Source organism: Tamandua tetradactyla, chromosome 6 (genome assembly GCF_023851605.1).
Source record: "Tamandua tetradactyla isolate mTamTet1 chromosome 6, mTamTet1.pri, whole genome shotgun sequence".
Taxonomy (NCBI): domain Eukaryota; kingdom Metazoa; phylum Chordata; class Mammalia; order Pilosa; family Myrmecophagidae; genus Tamandua; species Tamandua tetradactyla.
The window spans coordinates 167798942-167813187 of NC_135332.1; the positions used below are offsets into that span (position 1 = coordinate 167798942).

Here is a 14246-nt window from a genome sequence, read left to right on the forward strand (position 1 = left end):
GGGGATGTCATCCACAATACAGCCGCCTTTATCCCCTCTACCTCTTGGAGGAGAAAACTACTAAGAATACAACTGGCGTCCTGGGCCCCGCTGCCTGGCCTCCAATAATGGTCGGGAACCAGAGACTGTGCTGGGCCTGACAGAAGCGGATCATTTATAAAACATTAGCATTTCTTGTAGAGACATTTCACTCCCATATTACAGGACTCACTAAGTCTTGAAAAAAAAATTTAATCAAGTGCTTATACTCTTAAAAAAAAAAAATCGACTTTTCTCCCCTTCTTTTTGTGAAAAATAACATATATACAAAAAAGCAATAAATTTCAAAGCACAGCACCACAATTAGTTGTAGAACATATTCCAGTTTGATATGGGTTACAATTCCACAATTTTAGGTTTTTATTTTTAGCTGCTCTAAAATATTGAAGACTAAAAGAGATATCAATTTAATGATTCAGCATTCATATTCATTTCTTAAATCCTACCTTCTATGTATAAGTCCACTATCGCCTTTGATCTTTCTATACCTCTCTTTAGGGTTATTTGGGTCATGGTGATTCTAAGTTTTTGATATTGGAAGGGTCTGTCACTAATATGGGGTAGGGAGACGGAACCATCTGATGTTCTGGAGAGGCTGGGCTAGGTTTCAGGACTTATCTGGACCAAGGACCCATTTGGAGTTTGTAGGTTTCTGGAAAGTTACTCTAGTGCATGGACCCTTGTGGAATCTTGCATATTGCCCTAAGTGTTTTTAGGATTGGCTGGAATGGTCCTGATTGGGGTTTGGCAGGTTACGATAAGTAGTAATGTCTAAGTAAGAGCAACCTACAGAGTAGCCTCTCGACTCTATTTGAATTCTCACTGCCACTGATACTTTATTAATTACACTTCTTTTCCCCCTTTTGGTCAGGATGGAATTGTTGATCCCATGGTGCCAGGTCCAGTTTCATCTCTGGGAGTCATCTCCCACGTTGCCAGGGAGACTGTCATCCCTGGGTGTCATGTTCCATGTAGCGGGGAGGGCAATGATTTCACTTGCAGAGTTGGGCTTAAAGAGAGACTGAGGCTATATCTGAGCAACAACAAAGGTCCTCCAGAAGTAACTCTTAGGTATGACTATAGCTAGTATAAGCTTCTCCATTACCTACATAAGCTTCTCAAGAGTAAGCCTCTTAATTGAGGGCATGGCCTATCGATTTGGGTGTTTCTATATTATTTTTTATTATTCAATTTAGTTTCATTTATTTCTCTTATTTCTTAATTTCCTCTCCCTTTGGTGGGGATCAGTCTGAGTTTACTCCCAATATATGTTGGGTAATTATAAAGGGCATAATATGAAAAACCCATAGTCAGCATCATACTTAATGGTAAGAAACTGAAAGTATTCCCCCTACGACCAAGAACGAAACAAGGATGCCCACTGTCACCACTATTATTCAACATTGTTCTACAAGTTCTACTAGAGCAATTAGACAGGAGAAAGAAATAAAAGGCATCCAAATAGGAAAGGAAGAAGTAACACTTTCATTATTTGCAGATGACATGATCCTATACTTAGAAAACCCTGAGAAATCTATGACAAAGCAACATGAGCTAACAGCAAAGTGGTAGAATACAAGCTTAATGAACAAAAATTAGTAATATTTCTATACACAAGCAATTATTTACCTGTGGTGAAAGGAAAAAAATTCCATTCAAAATAGTGACCAGAAGAATAAGCCTAGCCAGGGATGTCAAGGACATAATACACAGAAAATTACAAAAAAATGCTAAAAGAAATTTAAAAATGACCTAAATAGATGGAAAGACATTCCATGCTCATGGACAGGAAGGTTGAATGTTGTTAAGATGTCAATTCTACCCAAACTGATTTACAGATTTAATTAATGCAATACCAATCAAAATTCCAATAACTTACTTTCAAGACTTGAAAAAGCTGATTATCAAATTTATATGGACGGGAAGGAGACCTCAAATAGCTAAAGATACCCTAAAAAGAAGGGTGAACTGGGAGGACTATCACCTCCTGATGTTAAAACTTACTATAAAGCCACAGTGGTCAAAACAGCATGCTACTGGAAGTATTGACCAATGGAACAGAATTGAAAGTGTACAGATAGAACATCAAATTTATGGACATTTGATTTTCAATAAGGCCCCCAAATCAACTGAACTGGGACAGAACAGTCTTTTCAATACATGGGCATGGGAGAATTGGATATCAATATCCAAAAGAATGAAAGAGGACCCCTTATATCCCACACAAAAATTAATTCAACATAGATTAAAGACCTAAATGTAAGAGCCAGTATCATAAAACTTCCAGAAGGAAATCCAAGGAAACATCTTCAAGATCTAGTAATAGAAGGTTGCTTCTTAAACTTTATACCTAAAACACAAGCAGCAAAAGAAAAAATAGACAAAAGGGAACTCCTTAAGATCAAGAGCTTCTGTGCTTCAAAGGACACTGTTAAAAAGGTGAAGAGGCAGCCAATTCAATGGGAGAAAATATTTGGAAACCATTTACTGAATAAAGGCTTGAAATCCTGTGTATGCAAAGAAATTATACAGCTCAACAACAAAAGAACAAAAAATTCAATTATAAAATGGGCAGAGGATATGAATAGACACTTTTCTGGAGAGCAAATACAGATGGCTAAAAAAGCACATGAAGAGATGCTTATTTTCATTAGCTGTAAGGAAAATGCAAATTAAGACAACAATGATATAACCTCACACCTATAAGAATGGCTGTTATTAGACAGCTACAAATGTTGGAGAGGATGTGGAGAAATAGGAATACTTATTCACTGTTGATGGGAATGTATAATGGTGCAGCCGCTGTGGAAAAGAGTTTGACTATTACTCAGAAAACTAAATACTGAGCTGCCCTATGACTTAGCAATACTCAGTATATATCCAGAAGAGCTGAGGGCAGTGACACAAAGAGACACTTGCACACTGATGTTCACAGTGGCACTATTCATAATTGCCAAGAAACAGAAAAAGTCCAAGTGCCCAACAACAGACGAGCAAATAAACAAAATGTGGCATATACATACAATGGAATATTATGCATCAGTTAAGACAAAACGATGTCCTGAAACATATGACATGTGGTTGAACCTTGAGGACATAATGCTGAGTGAAATAAGTCAGTCACAAAAGGACACATACTATATGATTTCATTATTATGACTCTGGTAAAGGTAATTTCAGAGGTTACACTGAAGAATACAGCAGACATAGAGGTACACAAAAGCTAGAGGAGGAGGAAAGGCTACCTAAAGAGGTTGAGTTTAAATGCAAGGGAACGGATAGAAGTGATGATAACTAATTAGTGGGTTTATAAGTAACATTGTTATATTGAAGGTAAATATGATTGAAAGGGGATGTATAGTGCCATGTATCCCAGTGATTAGATTATAAGTAAGTTTTCACATGAACTATTTCAATGTTCGATAGTGGACAAAGAATCAATAGCAAAGAGAAATAAGGGAAAACTTAAAATGCATGCTATGGCCAATAGTTAATGGGAAAAATCAATAATACCACAGGCAACTAACTGGGGGGAAGGGATAAGCAATAAGGGGTATTTTTTTTTCATTTTTAATGCAAAATTTCCTTTGCATTTTTATTTATTAGATTAGGAATAAAAGTCAAATGCATGGCAGACTAAAATCAGCAGTATTATGTAAGGGAAGATGACATTCTATAACAGGGAAAGCTGAGGACATAGAATGTCTGGAAACAGATAGTGCACGTGCAGTCCTGCCTGGAAGCAGAGGACTGCATGAGACAATTTCAAGTAGAGGTAACAATTCCAGGCTTTGAACATGCATTGCCTTAGGTGAGCCCACAACTACCACATAAGCAATGTGCAACTTTTTCCTTTTACAAAATGATGAGAGTTTGGCCATTACTCTGAAAGAAATGTCTACTAAAAATCTTAGTGTACATTATTTCATCCTAAAAAAAAAAAACGTGGAGTGTTTAGTTTCTGTCTTTGTAGGATACAGGCTACAGACAGAATTACAATAACGTGCACATACTACCCATCAGCACAATCAGAAAACAGGCAGACTGTCAGCATACAGACTGTATGAGAACATGTCAATCAGTCAGTATACGGACACTACCAGAGTCTGTCAGCCAGTGGGCGGGCAGACCCTGCTAGAATCTGTTAGTCAGCCAGCATACAAACACCACTACAGATAGTGTTCTACTATTACGAGTCTAAACTAAATTCCTGGACATTTCTGATGTCTTTGTTACCCCTAGGGGAAGTCAGAGATGTACCCTGCTGATGTTGCAACCTGGCTCAATTGTTATGTATTTAAAAAATACAAGCAGGTAAAAAAAAACTACAAACAAATCAAAATGCATACTGAAAAAGCCGCACGAAATTATCAAATTTCCTGACAATACATAACAAGGCTTCTGAGCTTAGTAAAGACAATGGAGTGTGGATAAGACTTCATAACCCAGATATAGTTCTCTCAATTATTGGACACTTTTCCCCTTGTCCCTTGGCTACCTGAAGCACCGATGAGTTTTTCTGGGACTTGAATCTTCTGCTCGCACAGAAACCACACGGCATATTTATTTCCAAACAGCCATAGCATATGGTTCTTCAAAATGCCAGTGTTTCTTAAGAGCAGATGTGGGTGCAAAGACGATAACTAGACCCTCCCTTGGAAAACCCAATCATTGAGACTAGCGGTACTACTATATTGTATATTGTATCTCAATCATTGAGACAAGAGGTACAACTAGATCGTAACTCTAACTTCCTGCAAAAACATACACAATAATATGGTGCAGACCCTGCACACAATGCATGGTCTTAAAAGATTTTCTTATACTGCTTTTCAACTTTCTGTAAAAACAAAACAAAAAACAGTACAGCTGAATTACAGCTAAACAACAACTTGGGACCTAGGAGATAGGAACAGAAGTGTATCCCCAAACTCTGCTTTAAATTCCTCTTTCAAATCTGTCAAAGAATTCCCCATTCAGCTTTGAAGAAAAGAATATAAAGTGACTTTCCTTTCTCCATTTTATACCAGTAAATTAAATGCCTGAGTCTTCATCTATTTCTTTCAAAACAAAATTTACAGTTTCAGCAAAGAATATTCTGGAGTCCATCTTTTCTTTGTTTGCTAAACCCCAATCAACATCAGTCTTGACTTCCTGGAACATATATAATTCCTGGAGGGTTCCTAGGTCAGATAAATCCTGAAACTCAGAAGGAACAGCCTCTCCAGGATTATCAATTAATCACATTGCCCTGCCCTTTGGGGACACCCCTTCTCAACACGAAAAAGTCAGAACAGGCATTCCACAAAGATACCTATAGACTGGGAGAAGAATGAAAGGAGGAGGAAGTATACAGAGAAAATGGGATTTAATAAACAAGTATGGCTGCTGAATCACTATATTAATATTCTATATTAATATTCCTTCTAGCCACCAGTGTTTTGGAGCAGCTAGAAGGAAAAATCTGAGATATTGGAACAGCAGCCCATGACAAACTCTGGGATCTGTTCTGTAACTACCCGTTGAAGCGTGCTTTGAAAATTATTGCTTTTTTCTTTCTTCGCTTTGTATATATGTTATATTATACAGTAAAAGAAGTAATAAAAACAATCTACCTCTAAAAGAAAAAAAAGGTACTGGCAAATCCCTTGAGAAAAAAATATGGAGAAAAAATATGGAACTATTAAACTTTCCCACCTGGGAAAACCCTGGTACTCTCTCAAACATTAGAGACTCCCAAGTTAATAGGCCAAGGCCTTGATCTTGAGGCTTGCTCTTGCAAAACTAATATCTGTAATGGAGAAGTTGAATTTATGTATAATAATGCCTAAGAGTTACTTCCCGAGAACCTCTTTTGCTGCTCAGATGTAGGCCTCTCTTTCTCTAAGCCCAACTCTGCAAGTAAAAACACCAACCTTCCCTCTATGTGGGGCATGACTCCCAGGGATGAGTCTACCCCTGGCACCAAGAGATCGACAATGCCTAACTGACCAAAAGGGAAAAAAAAACTGTAACAAAATAAGGTATCAGTGGCTAAGAGATTTCAAAAAGAATTGAGAGGCTATTCTGGAAGTTACTCTTATGCCAACTTCAGCTAGATATTGCTAATTGCGATGGTACGCCAAGCCCCAAATAAGTATTCCTATAAATCCTAAAGAATACCCAGGGCTCTATTCAAGATTCTATTAAAGTTTCACTAATTAAGTTTATTTTTCAGAAACCTATAACCTCCAGATGGTTCCCAGGCCAGATAAGCCCTGAAACCAAGAGTTACAAGTCTCTTCAAGAGTATCAACCAGTTGCATTCCCCTACTCCAAAATGTTGACAACCCCTTGCAACATGAAGCAGTTAGAATGGCCACTGTCCAAATATCCCTAAAGAGCAGGAGAAGGATCAAAGGAGGAGAATTTAACAAATGAGTATGACTACTGAATTATTATATTGATACTTCTTTTTAGCCTTCCGTGTCTTAGAGTAGCTAGAAGGAAATATCTGAAATACTAGAACTGCAACCCATAGCATACTTTGAAATTTGTTCCAAAACTACTTTTTAAAATGTACTTTGAAATTTATTGCTTTTTGTATATACGGTATATTTTATAATAAAAAATGTTAAAAAAAAAAAAAGAGAGAATGAAGTTGGCAGATTTCCTGATTTTTAAACTTATTACAAAGCTACAGTGGTCAAAACAGCATGGTACTGGCACAGGATAGACTTACAGACCAACAGAATTGAATTGAATAGAGTTGAGAAACAAATCCTCACATCTATGGCCAATTTATTTTTGATAAGAGCTAAATCCACTCAATGGGGATGGAATAGACTCTTCAACAAATGGTGCTGGGAAAATTGAATATCCATATGCAAAAGAAGGAAGGGTGACCCCTCTCTCATACTACATAAAAAATTAATTCAAAATGGGTCAAAGACCTAACTAACTACAAGAACCAGGACTACAGAACTCCTAGAAGAAAATGTAGGAAAGTGCCTTTAGGACCTTATGTTAGCTAATGGTTCTGCTCAAAGCAGGAGCAAGAAAAGAAAAAATAGATAAATGGGACTTTATCAAAATTTTAAAATTTTGTGCATCAAAGGAAGTCATTTTAAAGTAAAAAGGCAACCTAAGAATGGGAGAAAATATTTATAAACTACATTTCTGATAAGGGTTTAATATCCAGAATTATAAAGAAATCCTTAACAACAAAAGACAAACAATCCAATTTTAAAATAGTCAAAAGATCTGAATAGGCATTGGTCAAAAAAAGATACACAAATGATAAAAAAAAACACATGAAAAAAGGCTCAACCTCATTAGCCATTAGGGAAATGCAAATCAAACCCACAATGAGACACCATTTCACATCTAAGAAAATGGTTATTAATAAAAAGCAACAACAAAATATCAAGTGCTGGAGAGGATATGGAGAAATAGGAACACTTGCTCATTATTGATGAGAATGTGGGAAAACAGTTTAGTGGTTCCTCGGAAAGTTAATAATAGAATTACTCTATGACCTCGCAATCCCACTTCTAGAACTGAAAGCAGGCACTGCAACAGACGTGTACATCAATGTTCCTAGCGGCCTTATCCACAACTGCCAAAAGATGGAAACAACCCAAGTGTCCATTAAAAGATGAATGGATAAACAAAAGGTGGTATATTCATACAACGGAATACTTTTCAGCTGTAAAAAGGAATGAAGTTCTGATATATGTGACAGCATGGGCGAAACTTGAAGACATCATGTTGACTGAAATAAACCAAACCCAAGGGACAAATATTGTATGATCTCATAAGATGAAATAATTAGAACAAGCAAATCCACATTATCAGAAATTAGAATACAGGTACCAAGGGCCAGCATAAAGGTAGGGAATGGGAGTTAATGCTTAATTGATAGAGTTGCTGTTTGGGGTGATAGAAAAGGATGATGGTGATGGTAGCACAATATTGTGAATGCAATTAACATCACTGAATTATACATGTGAATGTGGTTGAATGGGGAAATTTAGGGTGTGTGTGTGTGTATCTGTGTGTGTTTGTGTATATGTAGAATAAATATTCAAAAACACAATAAAACATAGGTAGGACTGTACAATACAGTGAACCCTAATGTAAATCATAGACTATAGTTAATAGTATAGTTATAATATTGTTTCATCAATCATAATAAACGTAACAAACTAATGTAAAGTGTCAATGGTAGGGAAAATTGCATGGGAGGGTGACATATGGGAACTCTGTATTTTCTGTAAGTTCTATAAAACTACAACTTCTGTCATAAAACAAAAAAAAATGGCACCCACCCCCACTAGAAATATTATTTGAATCCTTAAAGCTTTTAATTCTGAACAAAGTGTTGCCCAATTTTACATGTGAGATTCATCTTTTCTAAACTTAATAGACCAAAGCTCCTCAAAGAAACCTTAGGGAGTAAAACCTTAAGAGGTTACAGCCTCAAAAGCGCTTCCTTTGGAAATCAAGCGACTGAAAACACAAATAGTTTGGAGTGAAAAGAAGCCTCCCAACTTCCATGGAAGCGTTCCAGATTTGTCTTTTGAAGTCAGTGGTCTAAAACCCTTCCATCTCCCTGATTCCACAGTTCCCAGACCTCAGTGACGAAGCAGACTGTCTAGCACACTTTGGTTACCCAAAGCAGGGCCAAATCTTGCCTCTACTGACCACTCTGCAATTGCCTCTCCATTACTTTCCCATCATGTTCATAACCTGGCCTTCTTCATTCTTGCTCCCTATAGTTCTCCTCATACAGCTCCTTCTTTTTATTATTATTCTTTAGAATATTGAATGCAAAGTCTTTTCCAATCACTTTCAGGCCTTGCTGGTCACCCTTCTGTTATGCCCAGAAGCACTCAGCTCTTGTCTTCCCTCATTTCACGTACTGAGGTATGTGCCAGACACTGCTTTAGGCACTGAGAGAGATTGGTGAGCAAAACAGACAGGTTCCTGACTCATGGAGTAGAAAGAGAGAAACTGAAGACCTCCAAATAAATGAGGTTATTTCAGATAGTAACTAAGTGTTACAGAAAAAAAATCCAAGACAGGGTGGATGCAGTGTTTCCTTTCAACAGGGTGACAAAGGAAGGCTTTCTAAGATGACAGTCAGGTTAAGACCTAAAATGATGAGGAGCCAGCCACAAAAACATCTGGGGGAAGAAGCCTTGCCAAGAGGCCCTTACACAAGAACCATCTTCATGTGTGGTCACAGACAGAGTGAGGGGAAAATTCTCAGTAAATGAAGTGAAAGAGACAGGCACGGCCAACTCATGTAAGACCTTGCAGGCCAGGGAAAGAAATTCAGATTTTATCTAAGTACAATGGGAACCCACTGGAGATACTTATAAAGGGAGTAATATAACCTGCTTTACATACAAGATCATTTTGGCTACTTTAGTCTAACTTTTTTATATTACCCACCTGGCCTCTATGAGCATTTAAATTTGTGGCCCCATTTATGTACTTACTTTCTCCCTTCTGCTCCTCCAATTACTTAAAAATGCAGCACATACTAGTTCTTCTATTTCATGCTCATTTGTTCCTCAACTGTGCAATCTTTCACCCCCCCACTCTACTAAAATTACTTCCTCAATGGTCACAAATGATCTCCTAGATTCCAAATCCTCTTTTCAGAATTGACCCTGCCTGTCTTCTCACAATCTTCTGCTTATGGGCTGCATAAACTTCCCTGAAATTTTTCATCTCTAGCTCCTTTATTCTGAGCCCCAGATTCCCATTAATTTCTAATGGAAAGCTCCAGCTGGATGTCCTACAGACACCTGAAACTCAGTATATCAAACCTAAAAGCAGACCTCCATCCCACATCTGCTCTTCATCTGGGTGTCCTACCTTAGGGAAAGGTGATGCCATCCACCCACGTGTCTGACGCCAACTCTTCAGTCTTCCCTGACTCTTCTGTTCTGCCTGCTCCCCAGCCCAGCCCCTCTCCCCACACAGTCACTGGCCACCAAGGCCACCCATGTCATCCTGCAATGTAAGCCATTTCTTGTTATTACCACTGCACTAGCCTAAGTCATCTTCTTCCTCAGCCTCTTTACTGGTGTCCCAAATCCAAACATCTTCTAATCATCAACCCAGCCTCCAGTCTCTCTAAATTAAAGGTCTTGTCACCTCACACCAGTATTTAAAACTTTCACATATTCATCAGGCCTTCAGCATAAGGACCAAACCCATTTAAAGTTCCAAGCTAATAAAAATAAAAATACTAAAAAAAAAAAAGTAATAACTAACATTTACCAGGCGCTTTCTTTATAATGTGCACTACAATAAGATCCTTGGATACTTTTAATTCTCACAACCCCATGATATAGGGATTTTCCCATTTCTCCATCTATCAAGATGAGCAACTGGAGATCAGAGAATTTAAGCAATTGGTGCAAGGTCACAAAGCTAGTAGTGGAGGAATTCAGAAGCATCCAATCAATTACAATTCATTAGGTGCCTACAATTCAATGTACTTCTGAATTAAAGTGACATAATCAATGCTAAATAAACACTTGCTAAATAAATTTTAAAATTTGGCAAATAGATACCACTCTCTGTAAACCTCACTATCAGTAATATTTTTTAAATTCTTCTGAGTTTGAAAAAGAAAAGCTCTCTGTTCCTTGGTACTATTTGATATAAAAGAGTATGGTTCGTCTCTCATAAATTACAGAACTGATCAATCAACCCCTTCATTCAAACTCTTATACTTTAAGGCTCCAAAGCCCTCAGAATCCCTAGGGGCAAATAATGGGAATACTCTGTAGTATGGATTCTCATTATTAGTAATTCCAACATAAAAACAGATTTTCCTCTTTACCAGACTTCTGTGAAACAGATAAGTGAAAAATTCCTTATTTAAAATGCCTCTTCTACATTTTTCAGTGTTTTACATATTTAATTTTCTTTTCCTAATTTTAATGTTTTCCAATTTCAACATTCCACCTTAGGCAAGGACACAAGTTGTATTCTTGAGCAAATATAGTTTTGTTTCTAAATCTTAAATACTAAAATGACACACCTTCAAGTGATTTTGTTGAAACCAGAGGGGAAAAAATCTCAAAATATATATACCAAGTATCTAGCTTAGAACTTTTTGAAGCTTAAAATTAGAAAAATAAAACCTTTACTCTGACCTTATTATTGTGTGTTATTTAATCCATTCTTGGCTTACCTGGTTCTTATAAAAGAGGCACATGCTTTCATCCGGGTCTCTATCAACACTGCCTCTTGCTCTTCTGCCGTACAGTTTTGAGTATTTTTAAGAGGTTTTTCATTTTTCTGACGGTTACTGCTATTTTCTTTCCTCTCAGGCAAGGTTTCAGAGAAAAACAAAAGACAGTCTTTTCCTGAGTGTGATAAGGAGGGTTTGGTAGTTCTGTCCCTTGAGGTAAAACTGCTCCGTTTCTGAGATGACGCAAATGATGCTGAAAGAGCTGGCTCCAGAGCCAGGTATGCCTCTGCCAATCTGCCCCAGTTCCAAGGATTAAAAGGATGCAATGAAATTAGTTTCTGAAGGCAGAAAATTGTTTTCTCCAAGTTCTGCAAACTTGAACAAATAGCAAACTGGAGGTAGAGCACAGTGGTTAAATGGTCTGTGTTGGTTGCTTTATTTTCCTAAGGAGAAAAAAAAATTTTAAACTTTAAGTCGCTTTCCCATATAAAAATTGAGGTACCTAAAATCCAAGTTGTATATGTTATAAATTAGTCAGAAGCTACACAAGTAAAGTGAACTTAATATATTTCAATAGACTTCATCTTTAAACTATAAACCTATGAAAATATAGTATCTAGTGAAACAGTCACCAGCCCTTTCTAAACTCCTGAGGTCATAAAGATGATCCACATGACAGTGGCCTGACAAGTTCAGCACTATATAATAATATAAATGTCAGTTTCTTTTCAATTTTTATTATAATCTTTATTGTTCTCGGCTAGAGAGCTGAAATACTCAGACCAATATTTTCAGAACCTGGACTAAAGATTCCATTTCAATTTTCAAGGCTTTCTAAAAATCCAAATGACAACTTCCTTAAGAATTTAAGCAGACTCTATTTCCAAATTTACTTGGCTTGTACATCTTGAAGAGGATAGCTCTGAAGCGCTCAGTGCTTTGTGATGCATCATGATTAAATCCATATGCCTTTCCTGGTAACTATTATCAAGGCCAATTGTTTTTGGCCAGGGAGTTTGCTTACTTTCCTTCCGATCAGAAAGTTCTCTTTAAGTTTTCTTAACCATAACCTCTTGTCTAATCTCCCAAATGGCAAATCCCCTCTGGATGAGGGGAAATTGGCCTTCTCTTTCTAAGTTCAAGTCTGTGGAGAGCAGATGACAGACTAAAATTACCTCTAACTTGATTTTAAGTCTAAGGAAAATCTGGACTACTGGTATTCAGATTAAGCTCCCATGGAACCACACTTAGCATGAAGTATGAGCAAAACTCCCCATTGGTAGCCCAAAGAAACTGATAGATCAGTAAGTAAAAGCCTGCTGAGGTCTCTAAATATTCATAGATTGGGTGAAAAAAATATAAAATAAGCCCCCATGCAACTTATTTGGTCATACTGTATCTTCCCAATGACAGAACTACTCTTGTTTTATTATTACCATTGTTTAGTGTTCTGTCCTTCCCAGTAGACCAAGATGCTCTCCATAACGGCTTTTGTTCAATGCTGAATTCCTAGTGCAGAGCACCGGACCTACGACCCAACAGTTAGGAATTTTCTACAGTCAAATCATGTCTCCCATGTAGATTTTATAAAAATACAATAAATAAAAGAAAGCAACATGTTTAGATTGTATCTATAACAACTGCAACTTTTCTTCTGAAACCAGTCTACAGTGCTTTATATTTTTCTAAACATTTTCATATCAATAAAGCAAGTGTGTGTTGGTATGGAGGTTGTTTCATATAAACCAAGATTTCAGTGACAGTTTTTTAGCATGATAAGTAAATAACTCTCTGGAAATTAATTCCGTTGAAACAAGTTTGAGTGATTTTTCCAAAATACTGCAACTCCTGTACTGTAATGAGGATGACAGTTAACATTTACTGAGTGCTTATTATGTGCCATATACCTTTCTAAGTGCTTTCCTCATTTATTTTCATGACCATCTATCCGATAAGATAGATTCTGTCATTATCCCCATTTTAGAGATGAAGCACATTCAGATGGTAACCAGCAGACCACAGTCAGTCATACTATTTGTCAAGAATAAAGGGTACTTCGGAGGAGCTGGTGCATTTTAATTAGCTTGGGATTCCCCATTATGAGCACTGGATATGAATGGTATGGATGTCTGTAGTTGATGACTTAGTATCAAACCCACAACCAGGCACGTAGTAGGAAGGAAATGTTTGTTAAGTGGATAAATGAGAGAGAGTCACTCACTGCAGAAAGCAGTTTTCTTAGCATAGCTTCAACAGGTAAACTTCTAGTTTACCAGTCACTATAAGGAACTGTTTGAATTATATGTTTAAAATATGTTATAATTTTTATCCAAAAATCATTAAAATGGATAGAGACAAAAGAATAAAATATTTAGGAATAAATAAAGAAGGATACAAAAGACTTATACAAAGAAAACTGCAAGAAATTGCTAAAAGAAATTACATAAAGACCTAAATAAATAGAAGAGCATTCTGTGTTCATGGATTGGAAGACTAAAAATAGTTAAGATGTCAATTCTACCTAAATTGATTTACAGATTCAATGCAATACCAATTAAAATCCCCAAAACTTACTTTTCAGAAATAGAAAAACCAATAATCAAATTTATATGGAAGGGCAGGGTGCCCTGAATAGCTAAAAATACGCTGAGAAAGAAAAATGAAGTCAGAAGTCTCACACTACCTGACTTTAAGGCATATTATGAAGCTACAGTGGTCAAAACAGCATGGTACTAGCATAAAGATAGATATACTGACCAATGGAATCGAATAGACTGTTCAGATGCAGACCCTCTCATCTATGGACAATTGATCTTTGAGAAGGCAGTCAAGCCAACTTGTGTGGGACAGAACAGTCTCTTCAATAAATGGTGCCTAGAGAACAGGATATCCACATGCAAAAGAATGAAAGAGGATCCATATCTCACACCCTATACAAAAATTAACTCAAAATAGATCAAAGACCTAAACATTAGATCTAAGACCATAATACTTTAAGAAGAAAATATAG

The 14246-nt window shown here is 36.9% G+C and overlaps 1 protein-coding gene across 1 annotated transcript in view; it reads right to left on the reverse strand.

Moving 5' to 3' along the window:
* The window catches only part of C6H8orf76 (chromosome 6 C8orf76 homolog), a 63866-nt gene that overhangs the window by 39179 nt on the left and 10441 nt on the right, over positions 1-14246 (reverse strand). The window contains exon 4 of the mRNA XM_077167582.1: positions 11237-11679. Within this exon, the coding sequence (XP_077023697.1) occupies positions 11237-11679 (443 nt within the window). The remainder of the gene's footprint in view (positions 1-11236; positions 11680-14246) is intronic.